General features: G+C 44.0%; 1 protein-coding gene across 3 annotated transcripts in view; it reads left to right on the top strand.

Moving 5' to 3' along the window:
- VPS8 (VPS8 subunit of CORVET complex) overlaps nt 1–14,008 on the top strand; it is an 86,165-nt gene that overhangs the window by 13,929 nt on the left and 58,228 nt on the right. For all 3 annotated transcript variants that reach the window (XM_074833481.1, XM_074833480.1, XM_074833479.1), the window contains exons 7-14: nt 2,307–2,431; nt 3,966–4,052; nt 5,460–5,527; nt 6,154–6,307; nt 6,404–6,463; nt 7,306–7,413; nt 10,656–10,736; nt 11,778–11,948. In XM_074833481.1, coding sequence (XP_074689582.1) covers nt 2,307–2,431; nt 3,966–4,052; nt 5,460–5,527; nt 6,154–6,307; nt 6,404–6,463; nt 7,306–7,413; nt 10,656–10,736; nt 11,778–11,948 — 854 coding nt within the window. The remainder of the gene's footprint in view (nt 1–2,306; nt 2,432–3,965; nt 4,053–5,459; nt 5,528–6,153; nt 6,308–6,403; nt 6,464–7,305; nt 7,414–10,655; nt 10,737–11,777; nt 11,949–14,008) is intronic.

The raw sequence follows: 14,008 nt of genomic DNA, 5'->3' as shown, positions 1-14,008 counted from the left end.
GCAGCCATTCACAGTATAGTCACTTGAATTGTATATATCCTTTGTTTAGTTAAACATGAGTGTCAAGGCTTATAAAATTTAGATATATATTTAAACAGTAACTTGTGTGACTGTCAGAACTTTCAGAGCTGCTTCTGTACATGTAGGTTCAGCCAGTTTGAACCTTCATATTCTCCTTGGCTTTCAGAATTTTATCTTGAACAATGTCACATTCATTTGGAAAGCTAATGAAAAGTAGTGTTTTGCACAGTTTCTGATTATTTAACAGTGAAAAATAATCTTCATCTACCTATAGTTTAACTGAACATCTCTTACAGTAGTAGCAGTATCTTTATAAAATGTTTTTAAGTGTTAACAAGCAAATGTCAATTCTCTTTAGAAAGTGCAACTCCCCTGTTCTGTATTTGGCATAAGTCAGACTGTAGAAAAAGATGCTCCGTGCAGCATCAGGTGTTGTGCTGGCAGGCACAGCAGAGCAGAAGTCCATGAAGAACAGGTAGCTTTTCCCAGAACTGCCTGGGCTGCTTGACACCTGATGAAGAGATGATATGGTCAACCCAAGGCACCTTTCTCTTTTCCTCTCACACATTTCAAGAGCAGAGTTCTTCAACATTCACAAGAATCCTGATGTCTCTGAGCACCCATAACATATGGTGTCCTATTGACCATTATTGTTGCCATGTTTTAGATCAAAACTGACAGTTTTCTGTAATATCTGAGCCTTGCTTGTGCATTTGCAAGACAGAGCACAGCCTTTCTGTCTCTCCTAGGCTCTGTCTCATTTGGTGTGCAGAACAAGTGGTGTTTGTAACACCCTCTCCATCCCACTGTCCAGATTTTGCAGGAAAAGGAATTTTTTGGGGGGCACAAGAGCAGATGAGTTTATTGACGCAGATGCAGGAAAACAAGGAATAGAGTGGAAAAAGTATTTGAACTTGGCCCTAGCCTCTTTCTGCTCACCCTAAACAGTGCTTTAGAGTAATCCGTGAGTTCAGGTACTCTTCTTGCCAGCGTTTCAGTCCTCTCACTAATGCCTCTTCATACTGGTACAATTTGGAAAGGTGACTCCCACTCTGTGTGTGCTCAGCCATCAATCTGTCTGTGCAGATTGATGAATGCATCCCTTTGTATGGGGGAAGAAATGGGGGAGATGTCCATGCTCTGTTTCACATCTAGCACATTGCTAGCAGTGCTGCAACTTGGAGAAATGCGTCCCATGCCTTGGGCAGCTCTTCCAGGGTGTTTCTGGTGCTCAGCTGCTGTCTGCTCCCTGGATCCTGTCTTTTCCCTTCCTTGCTCAAGGTGTAGTCCTGCATGCAGTGTTTTCTGGTGCTTCTGATGCATTTCAAATCTCTAGTCTTCATTCCAACAATCCTCACAAAGCATCTTTTTGCTTCCTCCCCCACTCAAAATTTTGCAGGACAAAACCAGACAGAGGTGGAAAAAGCAGATCCAGAACATTTATTTTCTTAGCTTTTAAGGGCAATGCACCAAAGACAGGCAGAAGGTTATCATTCATAATGCCTGAAGTGCAACATCTCATAAAGCAATTTTTAGTCACTTGTGGAAGCAGACAAGAACTTGGCGCAGACAGAAGTGCCTGCTGTTTGTTGTCTGCAGGGGGCAAACAGGGCACAGCCATGCAGCAGTGCCGTCCCTAGGAGGCTGTGCAGGCATTAGCACCTCCTTTGCAGTAGCCTGTGTCTCAGGAAGGGAAGTTCTGTCACAGTGTGGTGGTCATTGCTGTTTCCTTATGAAGTAAGAGCTGTGTGCAGTAGAACTCATCAAGCATTTTACCTGTGCAGCCTGGAGACACAAGTTCATTATTCCTCCAGCTTCTGACCTTTACCAACAAAACTGAAGAATAGAAGTTACGTAAAATGGCACTTACCAAAAGCTTGTATTGGGGATGTTCAAATTGGCATATACATAAGGCTCAGAAGATAGAATTAATTTTCTGTCATCTTCCTTGCTACAACCATTGCAGAATAGCAAAAGGAAAGCTAGATATTGCTTTGACTTTTCTAAGTAGTTTCTTCTTCAGTTTGTAATACCTCTGCATTTCCATATTCCCTGTACCTCTTTTGTACTTTTGAAAATAATTTTTGTATTTCCCTGCAAGTGTCCCACTACCTCTGTACTAATATGTGCCTTCATCTTGTAAACTCTTTTTTAAGAACTTAACTGCAAGCCTGTGAATCATTAATGTACCCCAAGTGAATTGTCTACATAAATAATTGCATGATGTTAATTTTAATCATTGCTCTTTCTTTCTCTCTAATTTCTTACTAATTGTTCTGCTCTAGATCAAAACCAGGCTCTTCGGCTGTGTCTGGGCAGCACTGCTGTTGGGGCCCAGTATGGGGCTATCTCTGCTCTCAGTATCAACAATGACTGTTCGAGGCTCCTGTGTGGCTTTGCGAAAGGACAGGTAATTCCCATCGGGTGAGACGGTCCAGTGCTCTGCCCTCCTGCAGACGCTATCCAGAGGTGACAATAGCTCCAAGCCAAGCACACTCAATATGTAGCTGTTTGTAGTTGGTTTTGGGCTGAGAAGCAGTGTGCCTGCCTTGAGCTGCTTGGAGGTTTTTTGGCCAGCCAGTTCCTGCATCCAAGTGAGCTAACTCAGATTGTTTGGGGTAGGTTTCTGTGGAAGAAATGGGTAATACAGAATATAGTGAAGGATTCAATTAATTGTGGCTCATTGTGACATAAGTCTTGTTCCTTATAAACTGAAATGTGCAATGGCGCATCAGGACAACCAGTTTAGTCTTTTTAGGTCACTTTGTGAAATCTATGCTTTGTAATTAAAGCTAGTTTTTACTGTGGTGATGACTTGAAATTCTTGAAACTCATATCCAGCCCCAAAGTTCAGTTTTACTAATACCTTCTGTTGTATGATGGAAGCAGCATAGCTTTTGAATGCAGGGGGAAAAAGGGTCTGAGTTTGCTGTTGTAGTTTTATGCCCTTCTCTGAACCTAAAGAGAGAAAGCAATTCCTGAACAAAAGTTGTAAGGCTAAACCTAAACCAAAATGGATAGAAGTTAATCTGGCAAAATGTAGAGGTCCATGAAATACAAAGAAGGCTTCTTTTTTTTCTTTTTAGTTTCATTTCATTTTGTTCCTTTGGCTTTCACCTTAATTCTAGATTAAAACACACTTCAATGCCTGTGGGCTAGATGACAGACTGCTCCAGACCGTGTGGAAATACAGATTTGATCCATGCAGAGCAGTGGCCAGTTTTAAATGTCACTGAGATGAAATAGTTTGGAGCAGCAGTTCTGAAATCATCCGGTCTACAAAGCTTTGATAAAGATTTATGGAACCATATAAAATAGTATTTCCAATAAAAAGTTTGATTTAAATTGTAATCTCAGCTCTTCTGGGCTAAATATCCCTGAGTTATGCAGTTTATGACTTAGTTGAGGAATTGCCTGAATTTAATATCCAAGCTCAAGCCAAGCTGTATACTCCTACCTGACCTGTCATGCTGAGCAAACACAGAGAGACACGAGTGACAAGGTTCAGGGTAGCTGTGGGAGATGCTTGAGTTTTGCTGACGGGTGCTAGCAGAGATTATTCAACTGTTCACTGATCGTGTGAGAGAGAAATGCCACTTTGAACAGTGTTGTGTGGTAGCACAGTTATCTTGCATTCTTTAATTGTGTTATCAGGCAGATAGCTGTGAGGTGAGTGAGTTTGGGCAGGTGGTGAGAGCTTGCCAAAAGGATGTGATTCACAGTTGTGAACATAACTCTAATGTCAACAAAAGTACAAGCAGAACAGTAAACTGCTTGTAAAAACAGGGTGGGAACAGATTTCAGACCACTTTTCTTTGATATGAAGACCCTACTAACCCAGGATGATATTGGGAATATAGAATTTTATTGATGTACAGACGCACAAGGTGATGGAGAGAACCCCTTGGCAGTAAACGTGTGTACTGAGAACAATCTGCTTGCAGATCACAATGTGGGATCTGGCCAGTGGGAAGCTGCTACGATCGATAACAGATGCCCACCCACCAGGAACAGCCATTTTGCACATCAAGGTAACAAACACTACATGTACTCCTTGTATACTACTATTTTTTTTCTTTCTATTTTCTTGTCTTGCGCGGACACTTGTGTCCGGTCTGATGTGTTGACTTTTTTGTGTAGTACTTTTTAGATTTACAGATGAGAGCAGCTATCTGGGAGCTATATGGTAACAGTATCCAGAGATGAGAAAAATGAGCAGAAATTCTATTTAAAAAAGAAACTGAGTATTTTGAGAGCTGAAATAATAGCTGTGAGTTGTACTATAACAAACAACAGTTGTTGTCTGTTATAACTCCTTTCTCTGATGTCAAAATCTATGAAGAATTAGTTGCTAGAATTCATTTCTCTAAAACTTGCAGTGGTTTGAACTGAATACATGACTTGACAACTTTAAACAAGAGTCTGAAGTGTAGAAAGAAGCTTCTGTCAGCAGTTTTTCAGATAATTTATTAAGAATGTTTGGGTTGAAAGAGAAATCATCTGTGGTTTCTTGTTCAACATAGTGTTGTTGTCTCACACAGAAACTCGTATCTGATTTTGTGCATGGCTTTGTTTTATGTGGACCTCTCCTACCAGAGCATAATGCTCCTTGGCAGCCTGGTCAGAGCAGTGACTTTGGCGCATCACCCAAACTTTTCTCTCTTCTTTCCTGAATTTTGCTGAGACATCCCAGACCCGTACAGTGTCACACATGGAATTAGTGTAGCGGGTTTCGTGGGGCACGTCGCTCAAGGACAGGTTCTCGTGTGCTGGTTCGTCTGACCTGGCTAACCAAAAATGTTTTGTGGGCGTGAAGGTGCCCTCTTACTGCTACATCTTCCACGCTTCCATCTGTGCCCCTGTGCCAGGTCCTCTCCTCCTAGTTGTCCCCTTCTCTAGCTCGTGACCCGCTGGCAGTCCCAGCATTGAAGAGTACTCAGACACTGCTGCACTGCCTAGATGCTTGTGCTGCTAGATGCTGGGTTGCAAAGTCCTCCAGAAGGGAGCCTCAGCTGTGGCTGTGACCCTTTCTTATCTTGATTATTTGATATCATTAGGAGTTCTGGATGTTTCTGATTTTGGTCTGTTTGTGACTGCAGCCTATTCACCAGCTCTGGCACCAACTCATGGGCTCGAGGCTGGACAGGTTTTGGTATGCTGTAGTGCTGAGCTGCAGTAGAAAGTAATGGGACTTTCGTAACAAAATCTAGCAACAGGACTTGCTGGAGGGGTGAAGATGAAACACAAAGCCTTGCGCTTTTTTTACACACAAAAAAGCCAGTAATTGTCTCAATGCTGTATGTTAAAGGTGTTTTTCCTGGTAAGTACAATGCTTGTACTTTTGTATACTGTTAATAATGCCATAGCATAGATTTTTCTACCTTTTTTTTTTTGTGGTTTATTTCTTAGTGCCGCTTTTAATCTAATTATCTGCTCAGTTTACAGATGACCCGACGCTTGCAATTTGCAATGACAGCGGAGGCTCCGTATTTGAACTGTCATTTAAGTAAGACAACTTTAAGTACCCATAGAAAGTACAAGAAACTACTGTTGGGTCATAGTTTCTAAAACCTAAAAAACCCCATTGGAACCAATGAAGCAACTGTCTGAATGTTGAAAGTATAATTTAGGGCTGCGGTGTAATTTCACAGCTGAAGCAAGATGCTATCTGACAGTGTAATAGTCAAAGAATAGCCTAAGTTATTAAGGTATCAGTGTATTGTCCAGAATCTTGGCATTCCTTCTGGGCTCTTGGTAGTTGTCATAAAAGTGCTGCCTCTTGCTTTTCTTTGTTTCATTAGCGAGAGCTGCCCTCAGTAACTGCTCGTTTTTCTCTTGGCCTCTTCAAGAGGAGGAGGGACAAGGAGGAAGGCTTGACAGTCTAGGAAGTCTCATCATGTCCAGAAATTTCCAAAACTTTACTGTTAAATAAGATCTTAAGGAATTCTTGTCTGTATCTGAGCAGCTGTATGGGACTGCTTCCAGTGGCACACTAAAAGTGATCCCTGGAGCTGTGTAAAGGACTTCTTAAAAAAATAATATTTATGAAGGATCACTCTTGAGATTTCATGAGATTGTTGGGCTGATCTCTTCTTGATAGCTGGCCACCAAGCTGACTTCTCTTCTTTGCAGGAGGGTTATGGGAGTGAGAACGTGTGAATCTCGATGTCTCTTCAGTGGCTCAAAGGGGGAAGTTTGCTGTATTGAACCATTACATGCAAAAGTTGAGCTGAGAGACCATCCTATCACCCAGTATTCACTGCTGGCCATGGCCTCCTTAACAAAGGTAACTTGCTGCTTGCTTTTGTGTGAGAAATCACAAAGGAGAAGTTTTCTGGTATATACTCAAACAATTTATTTTACCTTTCTGTTTTTCTTGAAGATACTGGTTATTGGCCTGAAGCCATCTCTGAAAGTGTGGATGACCTTTCCTTACGGTCGTGTGAGTAATGAAGCCAAACAGTTGCTTTTTGGTTTATGGCTACAAACAGTTCCTAGAGTGAAGGGGATGAGATTAGGACCAGGTGTTTCGTATCGCTACGTTATCAGGACACAGTAAACTCTGCATTGTGGAACTGCAGCGATAATCTGTTGGTCTGATGTGGGCAGAGAGGAGGCAGAAAGGCTCCTTTCAGCTCTACCTGTGTGAAGATGCTGAATTTCTTCAGTAAATAGGAAGGGAGGAACGCTGGAGCCCCTCAGCTTTGTCTTCCCTGGTGCAGCCTGGATGCACCCACAGATGGGATGTTGACCTCATTATGGCTACAGTCACCTTGGACTGGGGCCATTGCTTTACATAAGAACCGTACCATAGAGCCCTTAATTGCAGGGACAGAGAAAAAAGTGGAATTAGAGGACTAAACAGTCCTCTAAACTCTTAATTATTTGCTTTCATTAGTCTCTGGTATAATTCTTGAAAAAGCAGCGGGGGGGAAGATGTGGGATATGTTAGATGGGGAGAATGGAGACAAGGTGGCTAGCAAGATGCCGCTTGCCTTAGTCCATTAATACGTATGAGATTGGATCTACATTAAGCAGCCAGGACACAGGTTTTGTTCTGAGTGGCTGTCCACTTTCCCAAGAGACACACATTGCCCCTAAACCGTGTGGCTGGACCAAAGAGCACAAGCTACTGCTCAGCTGTCGGTACACCAGGAAATTGCTTTACAGCCTGTGTGTGTACATGGCAAAGTCAGTGAGTAGCAGCTGATGAACAGCCTGTGCCCTGGGATTGAGGTTCTGCCGTGTGTACCCTAAATGCTGACTGTGTTTTTTGTCTAACAGATGGACCCTTCTAGTGTCCCTCTTCTGGCGTGGCACTTTGTGGCCATACAGAACTCTGTGAACCCCATGCTTGCATTTTGTCGAGGAGATGTCGTTCATTTTCTTCTGGTAAGCCTTGGATGTTTTATGCTGCTTTTCAGATAGTTACATCTTATTCAACATATTCAGCTGACTGTGCCTCTGTCTCAGTGACAGTATGATATCTGTACCTGCTGGGGATGTCTGCAGCTTGCAACCAGCTTGGGAAAACAAACCTGTTGGTCACTGCTCTTCAGCAATCAGTGGTGCCCTTCCCTGAGAATCACAGAATGATTTGTGAGCTGGAAGGGACCTTAAAGATCTTCTAGTCCCAACCCCCCTGCCACGGGCAGGGACACCTTCCACTAGCCCAGGTTGCCCAAAGCCTCGTCCAACCTGGCCTTGAACCCTTCCAGGGAGGGGGCAGCCACAGCTTCTCTGGGCAACCTGTGCCAGGGCCTCACCACCCTCACAGTAAAGAGTTTCTTCCTTAGAACTAATCTAAATCTACTCTCAGTTTAAAACTGTTACTCCTCGTTCTATCTCTATACCCCCTGATCAAGAGTCCCTCCCTGCTTTCCTGTAGCCCCTTTCAGTACTGGAAGGCCTCTGTAAGGTCTCCCTGGAGCCTTCTCTTCTCCAGCTGAACACCCCCAACTCTCTCAGCCTGTCCTCACAGGGGAGGTGCTCCAGCCCCTGATCATCTTCGTGGCCTCCTCTGGCCCCGCTCGAGCAGGTCCGTGTCCTTCTGATGTTGGTGCCCCCAGAGCTGGACACAGCACTGCAGGGGGTCTCAGGAGGGCAGAGTAGAAGGGGAGAATCCCCCTCCTCGCCATGCTGGCCACACTGCTCTTGATGCAGCCCAGCACACGGTTGGCTTTCTGGGCTGTGAGCACACATTGCTGGCTCACAGTCAGTTTTCAATCCTCTAATACCCCCAAGTCCATCTCCTCGGGGCTGTTCTCCATCCACTCCTCGCCCAGCCTGGGTTTGTGCTTGGGATTGCCCCAAGCCAGGTGCAGGACCTCAGCCTTCTCCATATCCCGGGTAACGAAGTCTCCTGTTTCCTTCCAGAAAGGGCCCACATTTTCCCTAGTCTCTTTTATCACCAACGTACCTATAGAAGCTTTTCTTGGTGCCCTGGCGAGATTTAATTCTGTCAGGGCTTTGACCTTCCTAAGCTGATCCCTGGCTGCTGAGACAATTTCTCTGTATTCCTCCCAGGCTCTCTGTCCTTGCTTCCACCCTCTGTAGGCTTCCTTTTTGTGTTTGAGCTTGTCCACGAGCTCCTTGTTCATCCACGCAGCCTCCTGGTGTTCTTACCTGACTTCCTCTTTGTTGGGATGCACCGCTCCTGAGCTTGGAGAAGGTGATCCTTGACTATTACCCAGCTTTCTTGGGCCCCTTTTCCCTCCAGGGCTTTATCCCTTGTTACTCTGCCAAGCAGATCCCTGAAGAGGTCAAAGGCTGCTCTCCTGAAGTGCAGGGTAGCGAGCTTGCTGTGTGCCCTGCTCGCTGCCCTGAGGATCTTCAGCTCTACCATTTCATGGTCACTGCAGCCAAGGCTGCCCTTGAGCTTCACATTCCCCACCAGCCCCTCCTTGTTGCTGAGAACAAGGTCCAGCATAGCACCTCTCCCCGTTGGCTCCTCTATCACTTGGAGACAGAAATTATCATCAATTGCATTCCAGGAGCCTCCTGGATTGCATACGTGCTGCTGTGTTGTCCCTCCAACAGACACTGGGGTGGTTGAAGTCCCCCATGAGGACCCGGGCTTGTGAACGTGAGGCTTCTCCTATCTGTCTATAGAAGGCCTCATCCGCTCAGTCTTCCTGATCAGGTGGCCCGTAGCAAACCCCCACTACAACATCTCCTGTCCCTGCCCTTCCTTTAATCCTGACCCATAAGCTCTCGGTCGGCTCCTCACCCATCCCCAGGCAGAGCTCCCTGCACTCCAGCTGGGCACTGACATAGAGGGTGACCCCCCCCTCCTCATCTCCCCTGCCTGTCCTTCCTAAAGAGCCTGTGGGGACAATCTGGAGGCATGAGCTTTATGCATTCCAGAAACGTTGATTTGCAGCTTATCTCATTTCTAGTGGAGGTAGTAGAATGTGGATTGTTTTCAGGGAGATCACATGAATTTGAGATACCATTTTATTTTTTGCTTTAAAATATGAGTCTAGAAAAAACTTGTCTAAACCACTAAGAGATAAGAGCTTTCAGGTCCTGCTGGCACGTGACTTTAGGGCATGCTGCTCATCCTTTTTAGATCCACAGAAGTTTCACATGCAGATACGTTGTTTGAAGATGATTTCATGTCTGATTTCAGTATGAGAGCAGTATCTAGGCTCCAGAAAATCTGGCATTTTGGCTTTGGAGTGCTAAGTTTCTTTCCCAGCTCTGGTTTTATCTTGGACTTTAAGCTTTGCTCAAGCACCCATACATTGTGCTGTCTAGATTGAATCCTCTTTCCCCTTTATCTTCTCTCTTGGTAAACTTGGAGAGAAAGAAAAGGGTGTATGTTTAAGCTTGTCTTGCTGGAGATGTCTGTGCGTGCAATAGCACGAGCCTCTGCACGGATACCCAGCTTGGCTATGGCCAGTGGTGCTCCTCTGCTTACAGGTTACTGAACAGCCATGTAACCTGAACTCAGGTCTCTCTTGCTGTACTTCAAATTGTCAAAATGTAAAAAACCCTTATTTTTCTTCACAGAATGCTTTTTTAAATGATGATTAATTAAAGCCAGTTTCACATTAGTGTTCTGTAGTTCTGACTTTTACGAGCAGAAAGCACAGTATTTCCTGCATGACATGAGAACCTTTGACTGGGAGTCGTCATGCAACATCTCCCTTCAGTTCAGTATTCCAGTGGGACTGAGCCCCTTGAGAGACAGTGAATGAGAATCAGTCCTGCTTCGGTGCTCTCTGTACAAGTGCTGGCGTTTGCACCCCTTTTAGAAACTGAATTGCCTTATATAATATGTGAGGTGGGGCAGGGGGGAACAAGCCCTTGAACACATGTAGTGCCAAATTGTTTATAACATACAACTCGTGTAGTACAAATAAATGATTTAAAGTTGATCCAGCAGAGGACATATATTTTTACTGCCCCCTGCTCAGAGCCTTCTGTTTCCTCACTTACATGAGTGTTTTTGAAAGTGAGACATTATGCTCCGTTTGAGAAGCGTGTGTGCTGCTACTGCACACTCTCAGTGTGCTTGTCTGAGGGGAGCTCCAGACTCCTGGAGTTGGTGTGATGCCCTTTGGGAACAGAGAGGCTGCGCTGAAGAAAGTCTTTGAGTTTGAGTCAGCCTTGTTTGATTTCTCTTTTAGGTAAAGAGAGATGATACTGGTGCAATACATGTCACTAAGCAGAGGCAGCTTCATCTACACTATGACCTCATCAACTTTACTGTAAGTCTCAATACTACAGGATGGTTAATTTTTTTTTTTTTTGCACTAGTTTTCTTGTAAATGTATCTCAATAGTCTTTAGTTCTATACCATTGACTTTACAAATGTAGCCTAGGAAGTGGCTGTGTTTATCTGGGACTAACTAACCAAAGATGTCCTTAAACTTGGGACTTGGTAGAGAACCAGCGCAAATGAAATAGCAAGTGGTAGCTAAAAGATAAAAAATTAGTAGTATGGAGGCAACAATACTGCCCTTTCTTTGGAAGGAGGGGTAGCCTTGTTGAGGAAATATTTTCAAGAGCCAGAGAGAATCTGGCAAGAAAGATTTTTATTCTGTATTATCACTAAAAAGAATGCAAGCTTGTAATTGGCTCAGTAAAATTCTAGTGTTTCCATATATGAGTGTTTTCTAAAGTACTGTAATTATTTGATGCTTTCAACAAAAAAAAAAATTGTTCAACTCTAAAACACGTTTACAGAATACAGCGAGTAAAACAAAATGCCAAGATGGACATCCACATAGATTGGAATTTGAAGTTTGGCTGTTTAAAAAAAATAAATATTGTGAAAGCAGTGAAAAAACATAAAAGCAGAATGTTAATGTCAGGCTTTGAGTTAAGTTTAGATGTACTATTTCTCCTTTAATGCCTCCTGATGCCATATTTACCTCCTAAGGGATGTGAGAACAAGTGTTGTAGTAGTCTTGGTTTTGAGACCTTTGGGTAGAAAGTGTGCCAGAGCCTAAATAGTGCACCAAGGGGATAAGAACTCTGGTGGATTGCCATTTGTCTACAGGTGTTTTCTGTGAAGAAGGTTCCTTGTAATTTTTCTCAGTGTTAAAGATGATACTTCAGAAGGAGCCTCCTTATCTTTCCCTTTGGGGTTATGCATGTGTGCTGTGGTGAAGGACCGTGTATAGTGACAAAGCTACTAGCCATCCTAGAACTTCCAGTATTGATACTCAGGGATATGGCCAAAGCCTTTATAGTTGGCGTCTAATTGTGTATGCGTGGCTGAAATCTGCAATTTGTTGTTTTCTCAGTGGATAAACTCACGGACAGCAGTGCTTCTGGACAGTGTGGAGAAGCTGCATGTTATAGATCGTCAGACACAGGAGGAGCTGGAGACCATAGAGATCTCAGAAGTGCAGCTAGTCTACAACAGCAGCCACTTCAAATCGCTGGCTACAGGAGGCAACGTCAGTGAAGCCCTGGTAGGCACTAATAACCTGCTTGTGTTAGCTAACTCTGTTTCAGATATGCCCTAAGTGGAAGCCTAGAGCTTGGGGAAAAAAGCCTTTTTGAAGCATTTCAGAAATCATACACAGCATTGATGTGGCCACCTAACAGACAGTTCATGTTTCTTTCTGTGCATTGATGTTTTTATGAACTGCTCTTAAGTTACCAAGCTTTGTAATACTCTGTAGAGGGGAAAAAAGCTGATGTGCTTTATTCTTCAAGGATTCCTACAGGCATTTCTACTTCGTATGCCACAAATACTCTGCTGTAGCAGTGCCAGTACCTGCATTCCCTGCCCTTGTCTCATGGATTGTCATGCAGGGGTAGAGAGGATGAAACATATTGCCTACGCTTGTAGGTACTATACTTCTTTCTTGTTCGAAGTGAAAAACCAAAACCATCCATACTAGTGGAGGTTGCAACACTTCAGGCATTATGTTTTCTACTTTTTCCTCTTTTGTTTATTTGTCTGTTTATTTTGACTTTCATGCTTGTTATTTGTTTTATTTGAACCCTGGTGGTGTCTGGACATGTTCTGTTCCTGAAGTAGGTGTTAATTTCAGTGGCTCTTGACAGCTCCTGTAACCCACCTGTGCCTTCTGAGGCAGACTCACTTTGATGTAGTATTTGTATTGCCACAGCATTGTGAAGTTTTTTTAAAGCCATGGTTGTGGGACAGGTTATTGCTTTCAGTAGAAAACTAGTTTCTCTATTTTGGAAACAGTTTGCCAAGAGTGTGTGCAGGAAAGGGCCTTTCATCCTTGCATTCAAGCCTCCCAGTGCTTCACCAGAGTTAGCCCAGGGGTTCTGAAATTCCACAGCTGGATGATATGGTTCCTGTTCAATTCTGCTATAGCCCTGTGAGACTTGCTGGCCCAAACAACTAGCAGAAGGCTCATGTGGGTCTGTGGTTTGGATACACAATTTCAAGCCCAGCATATAGTCATGACTCAGCTCCAGAAGCCCAAGGAGAAGTGCCTACAATGCAGGATGGCAGGATTTCATAAAAAAGACGCCTCTGTCATGGTTCCCTTTTTGTACCAAGGAACAGAATTCTGGCCATTCAGACTGGAAGAAGCACTGTGAGGAGTCTTTGCAGCCTTTAGGTCTACATAGCTGCTGTTTATCTGGCTTTCACTGCTTTATCCGCTTCACACTGCTAGCATTGCTGTCATTTTTTTCCGCTGCAGATGCGTGCTGAGGAAGAAAGAGGCAGAAGGTGGAGTCTAGTCTAAGTTAGCTTATGTACTGCCTGCCACGTGGCCTGGAATTCCCAGGCACAACCTCGCAGAACATAGCTACAGATTGGCACTAAGGTGGTATACGAGCTCTCCTTGCTAGAATATGTCATTATTCAGAGCCTTTCACTCAATTCCAGAAATTCTGCAGTGTCCTGTGAGGACTTCTGGTGATTACCATCAAATCCAGAGACATGTGACTTGAAAAACTGGTGGGCCCAAATAAGTGCTGCCTGTTAAAATGCTATTGTGAGTCTAGAAAAGACCCCTACTTCATTCACAGACTGTAAGTGGCAGGTGAGATCTGAAGTCTATAACACCATTTTGAAACACGGAGGGTATAAAACAGGCAGTCTCTTTCCCTGCATTTCAGTAGGAATTACAAGACAACCTATTCCAGAGCAGTTGAGTCAAGGACAACTTCTGATGGGAAGCTTGCTTTTTTTTCATGTCTCAGAGGATCAGAAATACACCTTTTCCTGTGTTAGTTCTGCAGAGACTCTGGAAGGCAAATCTTAGATGAGGTTGCTACTCCCATAAGAGATATTCTGGTTTCAGAGATGCTGTGTTTGTGGATGGAGACTGTGAGGCCCCATTCTTCTACTGCTGCATCTAAAGAAAGATGCAGGGAATATCTTCTGCTTCAGCCTTAGGTTCTGTGCTGAGCAGGTTGAAGTGTTGTTACGGACACACTTTTCAGCAGTGGGAAGAGACCCAGGAAGCTTCCCTACCTGACAGACTGAGAAAAGTACAGGACAAAGAGCTCTAGCTGGTGTAACTGCACAGCAGAGTGGGAA

This window comes from Strix aluco, chromosome 9, assembly GCF_031877795.1.
Source record: "Strix aluco isolate bStrAlu1 chromosome 9, bStrAlu1.hap1, whole genome shotgun sequence".
NCBI classification, from domain to species: Eukaryota; Metazoa; Chordata; class Aves; order Strigiformes; family Strigidae; genus Strix; species Strix aluco.
The sequence above is the reverse complement of the archived record's forward strand: the minus strand, read 5'-3'. Positions and strand labels throughout refer to the sequence as shown.